Source organism: Barbus barbus (assembly GCF_936440315.1).
Source record: "Barbus barbus genome assembly, chromosome: 24".
Taxonomy (NCBI): domain Eukaryota; kingdom Metazoa; phylum Chordata; class Actinopteri; order Cypriniformes; family Cyprinidae; genus Barbus; species Barbus barbus.
Window position 1 is genome coordinate 18,088,592 of NC_136752.1, and position 20,624 is coordinate 18,109,215.

Consider the following 20,624-nt stretch of genomic DNA (forward strand, 5'->3'; position numbering starts at 1 on the left):
TTCTATTATCATTTCTCTTTGTTTTATATCAATTTATGCATGCTTGAGACTATATAAAACAAAATATAAAAACGGGCATAAAATCAATGTAAACAGAAAAATATCAAGTTTTGATAATGAAAACAGGGAAAGAAGTTTAATAAACACAAAAAGAGGTCTAGAACCTTAATATATTAGGATCTGTGAATGATCTGTTTTTACACAGTGTTGTTGTTTTTTATCATCATTTATTGCAAATCAAAACATTACATTATTTGAGAATAATGGACATCACATGTAGATATAAGGGCTACACAAATCAGCATAATACATAGTCACCAAATAATAAAAAATTAGGCTACAGATACCGTACAACAGATTCAAGAATGTTAAATGTTTTAGAAGCCTTTGAATTCAAAGGTTTGGACACATTCTTAATAGCAAAGAGATTTGACATCAGAAGAAAACATTCTAACTTAGGTTTACAATGAAAGGTTCTGTTTTTATGAAGGTGAAATTTACCCAGAAGACAAAGCAATAATACAGTATGTTCAAGATTGCGGTCTTTATAATGAAAATCTGACAGTGTTGTTGTTCATTTCAATTCTCTTCCGGGTTTTGGACTTTTACTCCAAACGCTAGAAGGCAGTATCAACGTCCAATGCTTCAGAAGAAGTCATACAGACGAGATGTTTTCAGTGCTAAAGTACGCGTTTACCCCTCTCGCAAGAGACACCCTTGCAAAAATGCACTACACTACGGGTGTCAGCATTCGGCTTTTACCCAGTTATAAGTGCTCTTTTGAAGACCCAGTGCACGTGACCGTGAGTGGCTTAAAACCCAAACAACGCGTGGATCTGCGCTCAATAATCACTGATGAAAAGGGACGTGTTTTCCAGGCTTCTGCCGCCTACCAATCAGACGATAGTGGTCAAGTTGACCTCAACCGCGACCCTTCTCTTGGTGGCAGCTTTACGGGAGTTGAACCAATGGGTTTATTCTGGGCACTGAAAGCAGACGTCGTAGACTGCAAGTTTACACACAGAGACGTGACTCGTCCGGCTCTCGTTGACATTGAGGTCGTCTGTGAGGATAAAGTCATCGCCAAAGTGACAAACGAAAGACACTGCTTGACCGATGGTGTCCGGAGAATCCCTGTAAAAGAAGGCAGGATCAGAGGAACTCTTTTTATGCCACCTGGTCAGTTATGGAGCTGTATTTAAGCCCGTGTTAACTAACGTTAGTTACTAGTAACTTAATTGTAGTATAACAGTTACGTTCATAAAACAGTTTAGTTACTTTTGGTGCCTCAAAAGCCCCGCTGATTTAAAATCAAATAATTCCTATTTATTTTCATAATTTTGACGACTCTCACATACATGTGCAGTTGGGGGTTCGGTGCCTTGCTCAAGGGCACCTCATTCGTGGTATTGAGGGTGGAGAGAGCGCTGGACATTCACTCCCCCCACCTACAATCCCTGCCGGCCCAAGACTCGAACCCGCAACCTTTGGATTACGAGTCCGACTCTCTAACCATTTTTTTTTTTCATTTTATATAAATAAATAAAAAACGAGTATAAAGTATGCAATAAAATACAATCAAAAGCTTTAATTATAATCACATTGCACTTGAATAAAGTTAAAGGTGTAATCTGCCGATTGTCCTGCAAGTGAACTCATAATTCTGTCTTCTAATGATGTACCTAGGGCTTTACTTAAGTCACGATGCTTTTGGGAAACAGACCGTAATATTAAGATCAGTCGTACGATCGTTTTTACGAACTTCTTAGGCTTACGATGCTTTTGGGAAACGCAGCCCTGGACAGTCGATCGCCAGGAGCAGGATTGGGCATCCCTGCATTATATTGATTTTGTCAGGAAAAAAAGATGACCTGAACACTGTCGTGTAATTTGTGGCTTTACTTTACTCTGGCATTACATCTCACCCACATACGTCTGATCAGCATGTGGTACATTATTTTACTATAATTAAAATCTTTTTGGAAAGTTAAAGAATTTCTTACAAACTTATGTGATTTGATAAAATACATAATAAAATATAATCGTATATGGCTAATAGTGAAATTACAATTAGATTCAAGCTGCACATGACAATTAATGAGATTAATACAACACTTCTACTTGAATGTTACTATCAGTCACTATTGAGTGTTTGTAATAACTTCTGGCTGCGATTTTGGTCAAATTATGAGGCAGAAATATGTTGTTAGTAACATTCTAGAAGGATGTTGTGGAAGATACACAGTTACAACTTCTGTGGGGCATGAAGAAAAAGTAATGTAACTAGTAGTGTAACTACTTACCGTTGCCAGAAAGTAATAAGTAAAGTAACAATATTACCTTTGAAAGGAGTAACTAGTAATGAGTAATATAAAAAAAATTCAGTAACTAGCCCAACACCGATTAAAGCACTCCGTCCATATAGCATTCCATTTAGGCAATTCGAATTGTCATTACAATTCAGCAGGTTATGCTGTTCTTATAAAGTCTGAACTGTAAAATTACTCTTTAGAGCAGTGGTCTCAAACTCAATTCCTGGAGGGCCACAGCCACAGCCTCTGCAGAGTTTAGCTCCAACCAGCTCCAAATCACACCTGCTTGGAAGATTCTAGTAGTGCTGTCAAACGATTAATCGCATCCAAAATAAAAGTTTTTGTTTAAATAATGTTTGTATATGTACTGTGTATATTTATTATGTATATATAAATACACACACATGCATGTATATATTTAAGAGAAATATGTTTATATATTAAATATATTTATTTAGAATATAAATATAGACATGTAAATATTTTCAAAATATATACTTTGTGTGTGTATTTATATGTACATAGTAAATATACACAGAACACACATATATTATGCCAAAAAAAAAGCACTAGTTTCTAGTAATCCTGAAGACCTTGATTAGCTGGATCAGGTGTGTTTGATTAGGGTTGGAGCTAAACCGTGCAGAGCTGTGGCCCTCCAGTAATTGAGTTTGAGAGCATAGCAGAGATCTTCAACCCTGTTCCTGGGGACCCACTATCCTGAAGAGTTTAGCTATCAAACACACCTGAAGCGGCCAATCAAGCTCCTCAAAACTGCTTGAAAATTGCAGGCAGGTGTGCTGAAGCAGGTTGGAAATAAACTTTCCAGGACAGTGGGTCCCCAGGAGCAGTGTTGAAAACCGACAACTAGGATAACCGAAGTTGTTGGCCATTTTCTGTTTTGTAATGGCGCCTCCCTGTGGTAAAAACAGTCTAACGATTTTCAGCTTTTAGAGTTTTTAATGCTGATATAATTTTTTATTAGGTAAAGGACCGTTTCCTGGGATTTTGGATACAAATGTATTTAGAGGAGGTCCTTTTGAGTTGAGGGCAGCTCTGTTGGCAAAGAGAAACTTTGCTGTTTTAGCCTTGGATTTTCAAGGTTACCAAGATTTACCCAAAAGAGATGACAGATTTCACCTGGAGTACTTTGAAGAAGGTATAGGTTTTCTACGTCAACAACCAGAGGTTAGTATGTGCAGCCATTCATGTTAATCTTTATGATTTCTAAATAAAATTAAGCAGTTTACAATGGGAGATTTGTAAGAGTCAGTGTTATTTTAGTGTCACTGAGATTATAGTATTTGGTTATAGTTGAAATGGGTTTTTTTTAGTACACCAATTTAAATGAAATTGAAAAATGTTGATTTGTCAGCTATCTAAAATAAGGTTACATTTTATTTTAGTTCTATTTAAGTTTCTTAAGTGGCAAAAGGTATTTTTATGGTTTCCGTTAACTATAATAACCCTGTCCCTGCCACACAGTCAATTCCAACATCTTTTTCTTTTCTTTTTTTCATTCAAAGGTCAAAGATCAAAAAATTGGCCTAGTGTCCATATCAAAGAGTGGAGATCTCGCTTTGGCGACGGCAACATTCCTGCCTGGTATATCGGCTACTGTTTGTATCAATGGATGCAATGCCAATACTTTGGTTCCCATCTACTACAAAGACATCTGTGTTCCACCACTCATGTTCGATTTTAAGAGATCAAAAATGACACCATTGGGCTTTTTGGATATTGGGGATGTTATGAATGACCCGATGTCAGAAGAAGGCCTTCCTAGCGTTATTCCAATTGAACGTGCCTCTGGTAATTTCATGTTTATTATGTCAGAAGCTGACCGGAATTGGCAAAGTGCCTATTATGCAAAACTGGCATGTGACAGACTCCAAGCACATGGGAAAAATAATTATGAGTTGGTGAGGTACGAAAAAGCAGGTCACTTTATTGAGGTGCCCTATATGCCCTTTTGTCTTGCTAATTTTCATGGTATCGCTAACCATGTGGTTTATTTTGGGGGGGAACCTAAGGCTCATTCAGAGGCACAGCTGGATGCATGGAAGAGGATTGTGATTTTTTTCAAAAAACACTTGGCAGCTACTGATCACAACTGTAGATCTATGCTGTAAGAAAAAGGGCATGTGTGACCCTGGACCACAAAATGGCTTCAGAAAGATGGCAGCATCATTTTATTTTTACACCGAGATTGGTAGGCCTGTTAGTAAAATCTGTTCACTTTAGCAGTCTTCGTAGCGTTGTCAGCCAATGGCGACCATTCAAAAATGGGGAAACGGCAAATTTTTTTTTAAAATTTTTTTCCTGCAAAGTTTGCATGCCTGTAACTCAAGAAGTATAAAATATATCTTGATGCCCTTTTAGATATTGGGTCTTGACAAACTTTCCTTGTTTGGTTCCAGAGATATTGGAATTTTAATATGGCTTCAGTAAATTGTTAAAATGTACATTTTCAGTGGTCAAAAAACAAATGTGGGTCAATTTGCAAAAATTACTTTTTTTTTTTTTTTTTTTTTTCTCTTCTAAAGAGGAATATCTGAAGAACAAATAATGTTGAAACTAGAGATGTATCTTCAGAGCAACTGCATTGAACATACCTGTCTGAGTGCCATAAATATTCTTTATCCAAAGTTTGCATGTCTATAACTCAAGAAATATTAAAGATAGCGCAATATTATTTTAGATTCTAGTTCTTAATAAACCTTTCTTTTGAAATTCTCATTTTAAAGGCCCTATATCTTTTAGTCCCAGAGATATGGGGACATCAATGAGGCTCAAAAAAAATTTGAACCGTCAAACTCTGGACCAGTTGAGTTTACACGGAATGACCCAGGTGGTTTCATCTTTAATGTTTTTTTTCCAAAAGAATATTTATGTCTAGATAAACATTCCATCAAGGTACTCTGTGATGGAGATATGCAACTATGAGCATTGTTTCCAAGGGAGTTACTGAATGTACCTTACACTTTTATGTATTACCTGGAGCTTCTAATAAAATACAAATAGATATCTTAAGATTATGTACATGATTTTGTTTTTATGTACACACACACGTACGTTCCTTTAGGTTTGTTGTAGTATAATTGCCATTATATCAAAGTACACAAATACATGAAAGTGAATTTTTATTTATTTATTTTTTAACATGAAAATGATTGAGATCCTCTCAAAGCTCCAGTGGTACTTATTGCAAATCTTTTAGAGAGCACTGTGATAAGGATGCACTCCAGCGGGCCATGTCGTTTAACCCGGACTACTTAAGAGGAGAAGCTCTTAAGAGTTCTTGCATGTTGATTAACTGGAAAAGATTCTTTTTATATTTACAGAGGAGCTGTTACTATAACCTGCAGTGCATGGCATTGCTATGAATTGATGGTTGTGTTTTTGTGTGGGAAATCACAGAATAATTCAAATATTAATATTGTCCAATGGTGAATAAAATAATGGTAATAAAGTCTTCACAGATTTGTAGAAATAGACCACTAGGTTACTAAAAACCATGAAATACACAGGTAAAAACACATATAATTACTTATGTGGATGGCAGTATGAGCTCTACAGCAGAGTAAATCTATATTATATTAATGAGGAAGGTTAGTTGCTAGCCGTATTGTTAGGGTCTGTAGCATTGTATGTGAGCTTCGGAGCTCTTTTGCTCTATTCATTAACTTTTTAATTTTATATCATGCTTTAATATTATGTAGTCACTGGACAATGTGCATGAGCAAAGTCCCTTTATGAATAACAGAAGACGCTATCTAGTGCCAGAATATTATAGTATCCTTCGATTACAATTTCTGCCAAGGAAAATAAAATGTAAAGTATTAAATCTGAACTGATTTATGTTTGCATGGAATTAGAAGGGGGAATGGTCTTTAAAAATAGATATGGTCAAGAAAATGCTTACTAAACTACAACTTACTAAACTGTTTGACTACAATCTACTGCATGTAGATACCATATGTACATGCCATATACCATACTAGATTGACTTTGTTGAACTTTTTGTTGAAATGTTTTAAATCAGATGAATGAGTTTTAAATAGTTTATAGCTTTTTTGTTGCAAAATCTCAAAGCTGGAGCAGCATGTGCATCACATTTTTGCAACCCCAATTCCAGAAATGTTGGGACGTTTTTTTAAATTAGAATAAAATGAAAACTAAAAGGCTTTCAAATCATATGAGCCAATATTTTATTCACAATAGAAGAGTGGTTCTCAACCATGTTCCTGGTGGCCCCCAACACTGCATGTTTTTCATGTCTCCTTAATCAAACACTCCTGATTCAGATCATCAACTCATTAGTAGAGACTCCAGGACCTGAAATGGGTGTGTCAGACAAAGGAGAGATGCAAAATGTGCAGTGTCAGGGGGCCTCCAGGAACGTGGTTGGGAACCACTGCAATAGAACATAGAGAACATAACAAATGTTTAAACAGAGAAATTTTACACTTTTATCGACTAAATGAGCTCATTTCAAATTTGATGCCTGCTACAGGTCTCAAAAAAGTTGGCACAGGGGCAACAAAGGGCTGAAAAAGCAAAAAATTTTGAAAAGATTCAGCTGGGAGACATCTAGCAACTAGTTAAGTTAATTGACATCAGGTCTGTAGCATGATTAGCTATAAAAGGGATTAGCTATAAAAGGGATGTCTTAGAGAAGCAGAGTCTCTCAAAAGTAACGTTGGGCAGAGGCTCTCCAATCCGTGAAAGACTGTGGAAAAAGATTGTGGAATACTTTAAAAACAATGTTCCTCAACGTCAAATTACAAAGGCTTTGCAAATCTCATCATCTACAGTGTATAACATCAAAAGATTCAGAGAAACTGGAGAAATCTCTGTGCATAAGGGACAAGGCCGAAGACCTTTGTTAGATGCCGTGGTTTTCGGGCCCTCAGACGGCGCTGCATCACTCATCGGCATGGTTCTGTCATTGACATTACTAAACGGGCACAGGAATACTTCCAGAAACCACTGTTGGTAAACACAATCTGCCGTGCCATCTGCAGATGCCAACTAAAGCTCTATCATGCAAAAAGGAAGCCATATGTGAACATGGTCCAGAAGCACCGTCGTGTCCTGTGGGCCAAAGCTCATTTAAAATGGACTGTTTCAAAGTGGAAAAGTGTTCTATGGTCAGACAAGTCCAAGTTTGACATTCTTGTTGGCAATCACAGACGCCTTGTCCTCCGGGTTAAAGAGGAGGGAGACCTTCCAGTGTGTTATCAGTGTTCAGTTCAAAAGCCAGCACCTCTGATGATATGGGGGTGCATAAGTGCATACGGTATGGGCAACTTGCGTGTTTTGGAAGGCACTATGAATGCTTAAAGGTATATAAAGGTTTTATAGCAACATATGCTCCCCTCCAGATGACGTCTATTTCAAGGAATGCTTTGTGTATTTCAGCAGGACAATTCAATACCACTTACTGCAGCTATTACAACAGCATGGGTTCGTAGTAGAGTCCGGGTGCTGAACTGGCCTGCCTACAGTCCAGATCTTTCACCTATAGAGAACATTTGGCGCATCTTTAAACAAAAAATACATCAAAGACAACCACAAACTCTTCAGCAGCTGGAAACCTATATCAGGCAAGAATGGGACCAAATTCCAACACCAAAACTCCAGAAACTCATAGCCTCGATGTCCAGACATCTTCAATCTGTTTTGAAAAGAAAAGGAGATGTTAGACCATGGTAAACATGCCCACGCCCCCCTATTTTGAGACCTGTAGCAGACATCAAACTTGAAATTTGCTTATTTTGTGCATAAAATTCTAAAATTTCTCTGTTTAAACATTTGTTCTCTGTTCTATTGTGAATAAAATATTGGCTCATGTGATCTGAAAGTCTTTTAGTTTTCATTTTATTCAAATAATAAAAAAAAAAACATCCAGAAACATTTCTGGAATTCAGGTTGTATTAGATGGAGAATTCACATATAGTTTTGAATTGGGTTAAGGGGAAAAACACTTCTAGAAAACAGCACACATTTATGTAAATGGCCTTTTGACTTCTTGTTACTGAAATCTAGCCTAACCCTTCTGACAACATCATTGTGTGACAACTAGCCCCGGTCTAATTTCATGCAGGCTCTAGAGATTCCTCATGGGTTGTCTAAAACCTCCCCCTGACCATGGAACACTAGCCTTGCTAGAAACAAGCAAACAAAAGCAACACGTAGACAAATTCAGTGCAGTGTGAGGTTTGCATACTCAGTAGATACACTGCACATGTTGGCGTTTTGCTCACAATTAATTATTTACTTCACAATAATGAAGACTGCTAAAATAACATTTTTGTTCCGAGGATAGGCTACTGTTAATACCTTAACAGGCATTGCTTTGTTCGCATGCAGTGCGTGTCTGGAGCAGTATCTGGCCAAATATAGGCTCAATACCTCTGGTTCAAATTTTCACGCGCCTGTCCAAGACGCCGTTACAGACGGATACGGTGACGTTTTATTGTAAGCGCCCACCGTTCATTTGAAGAAATAAAGCGCTATTGTCACGCGCAATGAAGCCTGTTCGCTAAAGCCCAGTTATCCGATCACCACTGACGCGATGTTTAGCATGATGCGCGTTTACTAAAATCGTACTTTGGCACTTGGATCTGGCGATGATCATTCATAACGATCTCATACGGGTATGTTGTTAATTTCTCTGGCATATTCTCGATAGGTTTATCGTACACTGTTTAGGCATTATTATTAGCTTACAGTTGAATATTTTAGTAACCCAATGCTCGCGAAGTAGTGTTTTAACCCGCTATTATTTCATAGTATGTTCGTCTATTTACATGGCTAATGAAATGAAGTTGAGTGTTGAGGCGAGCGTCGCCGTCACTGTCGTATCGCTCCATCAATGACATATAGGCTATGTGAACTGTGCTGTGAAAACAAAATTATGCCTTTTTATATCCGAAACATTTCTTTAAATATCGCGATTCTGAAAAGGCAGTTGTTTAGCGACAAGATAAAAACGTAATGCAAATTTAATCAAATCTGCGATATGCAGTCCTGTCTGGGACATGTTATTATCGTGAAAGATCTCCGTCCAGCGTTTTTCCAAAATGTTTTACGTTTTCGATGATTTTGAGGAACTGGAGATCATGATTAAACTCGCGTGTTAATCATGATGGACACAACATCATAACGCTCGAGGTCTGTTCACCAATAACGTGCGCACGGCGAGAGCTGAGCCGAAGAAATACAGCGGCGCCTCAGATATGAATGATGATGGAGGCTGAGAACGCGGAGAGCTGGTTTCCTCTGTCAGAAAACGGAACCACAAGTTTAAACGCGTCGACCCTGGGTTTCCTAAACGCTTCGTCTTCGGTGGGTCTGTGGGGTGATGCTCAGGATAAAGAGGTGGCACGACTGGAGGAGATCCTGCAGGCGCAGGAAAGAGCCTACAAAGATTTCACTACCACCATTCAAGTTTTCATCCTCATCGGCTCCCTTTTGAGTAAGTAGAATGAAAAATGTTTGGCTGTTCATCAGCAAGTGTGTGGGGGCTGCACTGGCTTCATCTCTAAATATATTTTAATAAAATAAACAATCACATATAACTGGTTAATTGATGTGATAAATTGCATTATCCAGTTTGAGCCTATTATAAATTAATGGCGAGTTGCACGGTGCGTGTGAATGGAGAACCACTCTAAAGGTTACAGTTGGGGCACAAATTATATTTGGAATGTGAAAATTTAACAAACATGATCACAGGCTACATTTTAGCAGATGTTACATTGTATGTTCATATCAAGTGAAAGATGAGAAATTGTAAACAAAGGCTGTTTTTTATTGAGCATTCACACAATGATGACACACATGTATACATATACACACACACACACACACATATATAACAGTAAAGACAAAATTGCTCTGTTGGCTGTGGAGTCAAGACATTTTCAAATATGATTAAAAGATGAATATGAGACAAAACTACAGAATGTAACATTTTATTATTAGCCGTTTCAACACATACATGTTTTACCAAATAAAAAGAACAGCACTTTTAGAGTTCCTCCCACTCATTGATGTGAGCATAAGTATTGGGACAGTTGAACATAAGGCAGATATAAAAGATTAAAAGCTATTATTTAGTTGCAGATCCCTTGCGCACAATCACAGCAGTGAGTCTGTGACCCGTAGACATCACCAGACTCTTGGTCTCATCCTTTGAAATGTTTTTCCCAGCCTTTAATGCAGCCAATTCCAATTGTTGCTTGTTTTGGGGAGTTTCTGCCTTTACTCTCCTCTTCAGCTGGTGAAATTCATGTTCAATCAGATTTAAATCTGGAGATTGACTTGGGCAATCTAAGACTTTCCATTTCTATGCCCTTATAAATTCCTTGACTGAACTGGCAGGGTGTTTTGGATCATTGTCCTGATGTAATATGAAGCACTTCCCAATGAATCTGGTGGCATTTTCTTGAATATTAGTAGGCAAGATGGTTTTGTACCCTTCCGAATTCATTCTGCTACTGTCATCATACATTAAATCATCAGTAAATTTGAGAGGGCTTGTTCCAGAAACAGCCATGCATACCCATGCCATGACACCACCTCCACCATGCTTTACAGATGAGGCTGCATGCTTGGGATCATTTGCAGTTCCCTTTTTTTCCTCCACATTTTTGCTTTCCCATCACTTAGATAAAGGTTCATCTTTGTCTCATCGGTCCATAAACACAGTTCCAAAGCTCTTCTGTCTCACCTTTGTGCTTTTTTGCAAACTCTAATCTTGCCTTTCTATTTTTGGTGCTGGTCAGAGGTTTGCATCTTGCTGTGTAGCATCTGTAATTCTGTGTCAAAGTCTCCGGAGGACAGTAAATTATCAGAGCATCACCCCAGCTTTCTGGAAGTTGTTGGTGATTTTACAGACACGTCTTTTAGGATTCATTTTCACAGTTTTTATGATTTGTCTGTCATCAACTATTGTTGTTTTCTCAGCCGATCAGGTAGTTGTTGGTTGCTGGTGTCGCTGGTGGTTTCCAAACTCTTGATTTCTCCATGCCCTTTGTTTTTGCTAGAGCTCTAATTAATTTCCTCTTTTCTTTTAGAATCCAAATTGCTTGCTTTTCTCTCAAAGTCAGCTCCCTCATCTTCATCCTGGTGTGTGTGCGTCGTCATCATCGAATGCAAGATTCAGAATACAGAAGTAATGGATATAACTGATACGACACATTCCCTGCTTTTAATATCTGAAGAATTAATGCAACAGGACACAGCTGATCACTTAGAAAGACCTGTGAGGCAACTTTCATCCCTCTATCTGCTCACATCAGATACAGGGATGAAACTCTAAAAATGCTGAACTTCTTAGCTGGTAAAACATCTATGTGTTGAATCACCCAATAACAAAATGTGACATTCTGTAGTTTTGTCTCATATTCATCTATTAATCATATTTGTAAATGTCTTGACTCCACAGCCAACAGAGCTATTTTACCATTCCAATACTTTTGGAGGGCACTGTATATTACTCCAATTCTTTTCTTTTCATTAATATATTAATAATCACAATAAAGCTATTTTTTATTTTATCTTTGTTATTATAAAATAACATTTCTAAAGAAAGTAGAACCAATATAAGACAGAAACAAATGCATTACTTTTTTCATTTTTCACCTAAACAAAGCAACAAGCCTTCAAGTAAGTAAAACAAATATTCAAATGTAAAAATCACTTTTACAAATAAATTGATTATTAAAACTACAAAAGCAGTTCAATCAAGAGCAGCGATCTTTCCTTTTATTGTTAGATAACATTAATGAGACAGACTGGCTATATACTGGGCACGGATCTAATATAATGTTACACATCAGATGTTTTCCCCAACAGTTCCCCAAACGTTCACTTAAAACATAACTGACTATGACAGTGCGAATAGCCTACTTAAATACTGTAATTCTGTGTAGGTCTACACAGTAGTCTATGTGTGTGTTTATCGGATCGATGTTTATTATCATAAATGAATCTGTCTGTGACAGAGGGAGAAGCGAGCAGACAAAAAAGTAGGCTACTCCTCTCAGAAAACGTACAAATAAAGATAATTTTAGATGTTTAATTACTATTTGGAGCATTGGGATTGCTAGACGAAGGCTTAATTAACTAATTTTTGTGAAAACCTGAAATTTGACCGAAATTAAAAAATGTTTCACTTTTTTTTTGTCTGTAGTTCAAAATTAGCCTGTGCACATTCCCGACTCATTTTGCCAGCACGGGTCACATATGTGATTTGGCCATAAGGGCTCAACAGTGGTTGAAATTTTTACTTGCCCTGCTACCAAAAATAAAATTCTCGATTCGAACTGAAGACAAGTGAGCAGTCAGTTAGAACAAATGAACAAATTATAAGCAATAGCACAAACAAACAAAACAAAGAAAAAAAAAAAACAATGTTTTGGAGTTTGTAGATGTTCATGTACAGGAACTGAATAATCAAATGTAAAATAACATTGCATAGCCTACTCGTGTATGTTTTGTTTTTTTTCTGTTCAAGTGGAAATTGCGGAAAGGAAGGCAATTTGGGGCTCGTGTGCGCACAGAACATTCATGTCTTCTTGCCCTTTAATTCTTTGAACTCCCTTGAATGTTTAAGTCGGCAAGGCTTAAAACTGGCACCAGGCCATCTGATCGGGCAGTCCTTATTGTCCAGCCGTTGGCCTTAATTGTAGGCCCAATTAAAAAGGCTAAAATACAACTTTGATGGTAAACACTTAAAAACTTTGCTACTGCAGCTCGTTACAAAGGTTTCACTCATTAGTTATTGCATTAAAAATTAAAATTAGTGATTTAAAAAAAATGCAAAGATCCACAAGCAGAAAGACATATTTGTTATGGTAAATCAGAAGTGCACAGACTGTTTTGTGAAGGTGTAGGCGACATTCATTCATTCATTTACCTTCACTAATTTAACTTCCTGCACTGTTCCTAATTTAATGTTAGTTCGCAATGAATTTAACCAACGTTAACACAATTAGTTAGCCTATCTGTGTAAAATATGTCCGACTATGTGCATATGTGTAGTTCATGCAGTGATATTTGTGTATATTTTATATGACAGACCTTTATGTTTGGATGTTTTGTTCATGGCATGTATTACTTCAAAATTAAAGGCTGATGACTCATGCTTTGTGATTATCAAGATTGAATGTATGTAGAATGTAGTTCTCGTTGATGAAGGGCCCCTCAAGAGGTAAGGCCAGGGGCCCCTTGCGGTGTTAATGCGGCCCTGCACACAGGTGTTGTAATTAGTCATGCTACAGCAAATCTTTTCATTTCACAATCTGTACAATGTAAGCCATGATGTTTAATGAAAAACAACGAAAGTTGTTTTTCTTGAGTAATTTTTTACTTAAATATTCAAAACAAAATCAATATATATATTTATCAATATTTGTGTGTGTGTTAATACCTCAAAGTACACAATTTATTCTGTGGGGAATAGGGCCCAAGCCTTTGTTTAAATAATTTATGTAGGCATGGGAACTTATGGGAAGAATTAAATAGGCCTACTTCTTAAGGTTTTATCTCTTTGCAGTATTGCTGAGGTTGAAATAGCTGTTTTGATTGGTTGGCTTTCTTTTTCATAACCTGTTGACTTCTTTGAATGCAGGTGCATATCAGAAGTGTAGTTTTATGTTCTCTTCTTTTGTGAATGTGTTTATTAAATTATTGACCTCAGCTCAGTGATCGTGTCCTTGATATAATAATAGATTATACATTTCTAAATTAGTAGTTGCTTGCAACTAGTTAACTTAAGCAATTTACTCAAAAATGTTCAGTTAGCAGACACTACTTTAGATTTTTACAGTACATCACAATTCATCTGGAGAGCTTATGCTGAGATTCAATTAATTTTGATGACAATTATTTTGCTGTTGTTTACACTGTGCAAACAGATTTTTTCCTAAAAACAAAACATACTGTATTAGAAAACAATGCTATTTAAACGATTCGCCATTCCAGAGACATTTCCAAGAAAATGTGTTAAGATGATTGTGTGAATTCTTACACATTGCAGCAAAATGATTATCACATCTAGAAGCCAGAAGATGTTTTTACTGGGTCCATTCATGCTTAGACCAATACAAACAGAGATATGTAATGTTTCCTCTGTCAGTAAATGTCACATGCCAGGTTTCTAAGTAGGCTTTTTACTACACGACAGCCTCTCACTCTGACAATGATACCTTGAACAATGATACCTTGACTTTTGTTTACACAGATTACATATAGGTGCTGTAGAGCTCTATCGATAATCTTATCTTCTTTAATGCAGTGTATTCTGTACCAATAGAAATTATGCAATATTTGGAGAAAGGGGAAATAGAGTATTCAGAGCCTTCTCACAGTTAATGAGATTTTAGTTTATAGTATAATGTCCTTTTGTGCTGCTTATTTTTCTGAACTACGTCAGAGGGAGGCAATTTCATCAGACTCAAAACAAATGAGCCATCACATGACTAATTAGCCTACAGAGAATTTAGTAAATGACCGTAATCTGATGATTTGTTTCTGCACTGGATTAGGGCTCAAGTTTCAGAAAAGTTGGGAATTTCAGTGGTTATAGAAAGTCATTGTGGCAATGGGTTAGTCATTATTGCACTCTAGTTTTATCCTTGGCGTTCATTTAGCAGACTGCTTGGCTCATGCACTCCAAATGAAAAGATACAGTTGTTTTTCTGATTGCCAATATTCCAGTATCTGTTTGTTATGTATGCATCCAGTGCATAAATATTGAATAATTCTCAAACAAAGACTGGACATATCATCTGAAATCGAAAATTCTGTTATCATTTACTCACCCTCATGAACAGTATTTTGAAAAAATGTTTTTGTCCATACAATGAAAGTCGATGGGCAACAGATCAATATTGGACCCTGTTAACCTTGATTGTATGGACAGAAAAGCTATGAGACATCTTTCAAAATATCCTCCTTTGTTTCTACAGAAGATATACATCTACGCAGCAACATGAGGGTGAGTAAATGATGACAGAATAATCATTTTTGGGTGAACTATCCATTTAAAGACAGCATGATTTGATAATCTTCTGTTCTAACAATTTTATTACTTTTGAGTGATTTTCCATCATTAAGATTAATCAGACATGATAATTACAGCTAAGTTAGCCAACAGCCAACATCTATTCTCGTACTTCAAAACTCTCAAACATATTAGAAAGAGTTGAGAAACCACTAATGGAACCCCTGTGAAGTCTAAATACCATTGTTAGCCACAGGCGTACTGGAGACTAATGGACAATTGTCTGCCTCTGTCAGTGTGCACTCAAAATGTCACCAGGGTAATAACACAGAGGCAGCTGCAGATGGATTCCACCGCGCTTTGCCCGTTACACCTGCATGGTAATAGAAAAAGATGAAAGTCACAGTCTTTGCGCAAAAGATGCACCTTCCGTAAGTGTGTCAAGTGTAATAACGGGTCTGGCTAGAGAGCACCTGTCACCCAAGTGCTCTGTTCACATCAACATCCAAGAAGAGAATCACCTCAGGCTCCATTTCAATTCAATGCGTGTGAATTCCATCATGTCCGTGCATCATTTCTTCCAAGTCAATGAATCTTGCATAGTTTTCCACTTGAAGTGACATACTTCATTTCCATTTAGCCCCAAGTGAAACTTTTTTACATGCTCTCCCTGATTGTTTTAAATGCTTATCTATGGTATGAAGAAATGAAGCCTACTATGGAAATGCTTATCAGCTACAGCAGCTGTGTTGTCACGTGTCATGCCAAGGAATATTCTGGGTTCAGTAAATGTTAAGCTCAATGGACAGCATTTGATTTTTAAATTGTCCCTCGTGGACAGTGGAAGTAAATAGGACCAGATTTGGAAATGTGAAGCTTATAACTATATTCTTGGGTTAAAAGTTGTATGTTATTTGACCTGTAAAGCTAAATCATAATTTTTACAGAAATTTTAGGGTTTTAGCTAATAAGTTGTATGTAGTTTTATACAAAACAGTGATAATTTAACACATCTTTTTGGCTACTATTGCAACAAGCATTATAACGTTTTACAGGTTGGACCCATGCGCTTCCATTGTACTGTAAGTGCTTAACTATAACCTAAATTTTTGCTTTTTCAGAGAAGAGGAAATTTACTTTACCCAACAAGTGTCCTACCTCATGTGAGCATCTCAGTATTAGAAACACTTGGTTTTTATGTGTCTGTGCATGCTAAGCTTTTGCTTCTTCCTAAAATCTTCATACCCTGTGCTGTAAGGCTTGTTTGTCCTTCACAGCAGCATAAGAATGCCATACTGTTGTTTACATGAACCACAAAGGGAACGAGGCATTTTTCCCTTCAAATTAGCGTGCAACCTTCAGGTACCTCATTGCCATGGGAACTGCTGTAGACAATAAGATGCAGGCTGCTCATGTCACACTCACATTCAGTTGTGTCCTTGGGTTCTGACCTAGGCTTGTAACCCTTAACCTTTTCATCTCTTCGTCCCCAGGCAATACTGCAGTGTTGTGGTGCACTTGCTACACCAATGTCTTCAAGTCTGTCACCAATCTCTTCATCAAGAACCTAGCGTGTTCTGGCATTTGTGCTGGGTTGGTGTGTGTGCCCTTTGACATAGCCTTGAGTGCCAGTCCCCTATGCTGCCTATGGGTCCATACGCTTCTGCTGTGCAAAGCCATCAAGTTCCTACACAGGCTTTTCTGTTCTGCCACTGTGCTCAGCTTTGCTGTCATTGCCCTGGATAGGTGAGTGAATATCCATACTAATTCACTCACTTTTTGTTAAGAACTAAAGTGTAATTGCTTTAGATTTGAGGTCACTAAGGGTCTCAACCAAACAATAATTAAAACAATTGGTTAAGATATTAATAATGGTTAATGATTGCTTGAGAAATTCTGAAAACGCTTACAGTTGTACTCAACCCATGGGCACCAGCTGTTTCACAGATTAGTGCTTCCATAGCAACCTACTCCACCAGACCCTTTATCAGTTCATTGAATAATTTATTTTGCTTAGCACAGAAGCCTTTCTTGAGACCAACATTTTTTCACTTCAGAAAAAAAACATACGTGCAACATGCAGACACAAATCACATAATAAAACATACTTATTTCCATATATTTTATTGATTTCCTTTTTTATTTCTTTGGAATTTCATTATTAATCTGTATAAACAATTGATTTTTTTTGCACACATAAAGCATTATGGCTGTTCTATAAACAATTAATCCTCTAGACAGTATCAAGGCTATGCAATTGATTTCTGTGAACTCTGGGAACAGAAGTGTTCTTATTCAGTTCTCATTCAAAACCAATTCTATTTTAAGAAAACACATTTAACACAATTATTGTTGTCAGATTTTAGTGAGTCTAAACCATTCAGCGCAACTAGGATCTCTAAGCAAAGCTGCCTCTTTAATAGAATTAAAACTCTTTTAGAAGTGTAGTTTAATCGACCCCAAAACTAATGACTCTTATGAGTTGCTTCTTTTTACTCAAACCATTCAGCGATACTTGTTTAGTCTGATTTCAAAATAAATGACTCTTATGAACTATTTTTTTTAAATGAATTAAACTCATTAGCATGACCATGTATTCCAACTGATTCCTAAATGAATGATTCTTATGAGTTGATGCTTTTTAGTGAATCAAAACAATTCAGCTCAACTAGTTTAGTCCAGTCCCTGAGCAAATATTATTAGCCAACAGAAAGCTGCTTGGTTTGAAAACTACTCCTGTGTGAGCTGTGTCGTTTGGCCATCAGAACAGGAATGGACCTTTTTTGCATTTGAAATTTGAATTTTTTGCAAAATTTCGGTAATATGACTGCACAGTGATGCCTTCTGTCTGTTTCACTTCCAGGTACTACTCAGCACTGTATCCACTGGAGAGAAAGATATCAGATGCCAAATCCAGAGACCTGGTCATCTACATCTGGGTACATGCGGTGGTAGCCAGTGCCCCTGTGTTCGCTGTAAGCAATGTGATGGATGTCTACGCCACCTCTTCCTGTTCTGACGGCCAATCACTTGGACATCTTGTTTATATGATCACATACAGCGTCACCACACTCATTTTACCACTAGCAGTGGTGTTTCTAGCCATGGCACTGATCCGCCGTGCACTAAGCACCAGCCAGAAGAAGAAAGTGATCATCGCAGCGCTGCGCACCCCACAGAACAGCATTTCCATCCCGTATGTGTCTCAGCGCGAGGCTGAACTTCACGCCACTTTGTTGTCCATTGTTCTAGTCTTTGCGGTGTGCAGCACTCCCTATGCCGCTCTGGTCATATACCGTTCAGTGCTGGGGGCCGCAAAAGCCTCGTCTTGGTTACAGCTGACTGCCGTGTGGCTGCCGAAGGTCTCTCTCCTCACCAACCCGCTTTTTCTCCTCACAGTAAACCGTTCTGTGCGGCGTTGCCTTCTTGATATGCTAGCACGCCTGCATCGCCGCTATAGCCGAAGGAACATGGTCAGTGTTGGGGGTCTGGCTGAAGTAGGACCGCTAGGGGGCGAGACTGTGGTTCGCTCTGGTAGTCAACTCCTGGAGATGTTCAATATCGGCCAACAACAGATCTTCAGACCAAATGAGGACGAAGAAGATGAGAATGAAATTTCCTCTGTGGCCTCCGCCAACTTTCAATCCAAAGATGAAGGACAGGGTGGAAACGGAGGGGTGGTAAGAGAGCTGCGTCAGCCACAGTCAGGGGACGTGGTAAAAGAAGAGGGCTTAGTGTTACCAAAACATTCCCCTATTCAGTCATGTGCCTACTCCTCTTCACAGGTCGCCCCTGCTACACCCACGGACCCTGAGGATGCAACACAGTTTGGTTTTGGGCCATTTGAGCTGCCGCCACAATGGCTGCCTGAAACCAGGAACAGTAAGAAAAGACTCCTTCCTCCATTGGGTAACACACCAGAGGAGCTGATCCAGACCAAGAAGCCCAGAGTTCGGCCTGAGAGACGTATCAGTAGAAACAATAAAGTTAGTACCTTCCCTAATGTGGATCCATGAAACTAAGTTTGTGCTTTATATCTAAAGTTATTTTGAGATGATTTTCTATGTGCAGATCAATGAAGGACATGGAGAGTATACGTTTACAGTAGGAAGTAAGAAGAATTTACATTCTCTCTTGCTGTCTGTTTGGACAATTTATTGGACATCCATTTGTCTCATGTACTGACAGAACAGGAAATTGATCTTTCACATGAAATTCAAGAAACAAACATAAGGTAGGCATGGATTGTATGATTTTGTTGGAATGGTCAATAAAATTAATCACAATTTTTTTATGTAGATACGTCCAAGCTGTGTTGAATCTGACTGATGTGTCCTGCTTAACTTCTTGAAATGTCACCCCACTGTCCACATGTTATTTAGCACTATAATCTATTTCAGATCGCTTGAACAGCTAGTTAGAAATGAATGCATTGCTCTCAAAATTAAAATATTATATATTATAAATGCACTTTTATGTTCACTACCATTCCAAAAAATTTTTTTTATGTTTTTGAAAGAAGTCTCTTATGCTCTCCAAGTCTGCATTTATTTGATCGAAAATACAGTAAAAACTAAAATTGTGAAATAATATTACTAATACTAATAATATGAAGTGAAGTGAAGTGAAGTGACATACGGCCAAGTATGGTGACCCATACTCGGAATTCGTGCTCTGCATTTAACCCATCCAAAGTGCACACACACACAGAAGTGAACACACACACACACCGTGAACACACACCCGGAGCAGTGGGCAGCCATTTATGCTGCGGCGCCCGGGGAGCAGTTGGGGGTTCGGTGCCTTGCTCAAGGGCACCTCAGTCGTGGTATTGAGGGTGGAGAGAGCGCTGGACATTCACTCCCCCCACCTACAATCCCTGCCGGCCCGAGACTCGAACCCGCAACCTTTGGATTACGAGTCCGACTCTCTAACCATTAGGCCACGACTTCCCCTATACTATTAATATACTAATAATATTAATAATATTTCTATTTTAATATACATTTTAAGGATTACATGATCCTTCAGAAATTATTCTAGTTTGGTGATTTGGCATTTGGAAACATTTGTTATTATTGTTATTACCAAAGTTTTTTTTTTGATGAATAGAAATTTCAAAAGAACAGCATTAATTTCAAATAGATTTTTAGTTGTGACATGTAAGTCTTTTGCTGTCACTTTTGATCAATTTAATGCATGCATGAATAAAAAAATAAAAACACATCTTACTAACACCAAACATTTTAATGGTAGTGTAAGAGTCCAGTCAATACTTAAACTACTATGTAAAG

General features: G+C 37.8%; 1 protein-coding gene across 2 annotated transcripts; it reads left to right on the forward strand.

Annotated features, from left to right (window-relative positions):
• The first annotated feature begins 663 nt into the window (after nt 1-663).
• LOC306843659 (G-protein coupled receptor 176-like) lies at nt 664-19,637 on the forward strand. Of its 2 annotated transcripts, none has more exons than XM_079375258.1 (3): nt 664-1,179; nt 16,824-17,076; nt 18,194-19,626. In XM_079375258.1, exons 1-3 carry the CDS (start codon nt 669-671, stop codon nt 19,344-19,346), a joined length of 1,917 nt encoding a protein of 638 aa, XP_079231384.1. In that variant the 5' UTR covers nt 664-668; the 3' UTR covers nt 19,347-19,626. The 2 variants fall into 2 exon arrangements, with proteins under 2 accessions (XP_079231384.1, XP_079231385.1); XM_079375259.1 differs by lacking the exon at nt 664-1,179 and adding an exon at nt 8,809-9,795 and having other exon boundaries at nt 18,194-19,637.
• Nucleotides 19,638-20,624: the final 987 nt, after the last annotated feature.

Excerpts from the sequence above, each read along its gene's own strand:
- LOC306843659 (XM_079375258.1), top strand. The coding sequence starts at position 669 with ATGTTTTCAGTGCTAAAGTACGCGTTTACCCCTCTCGCAAGAGACACC. Across the intron at positions 1,180-16,823 it reads AACTCTTTTTATGCCACCTG|GCAATACTGCAGTGTTGTGG; the intron begins GTCAGTTATGGA and ends CTTCGTCCCCAG. Across the intron at positions 17,077-18,193 it reads GCTGTCATTGCCCTGGATAG|GTACTACTCAGCACTGTATC; the intron begins GTGAGTGAATAT and ends TTTCACTTCCAG.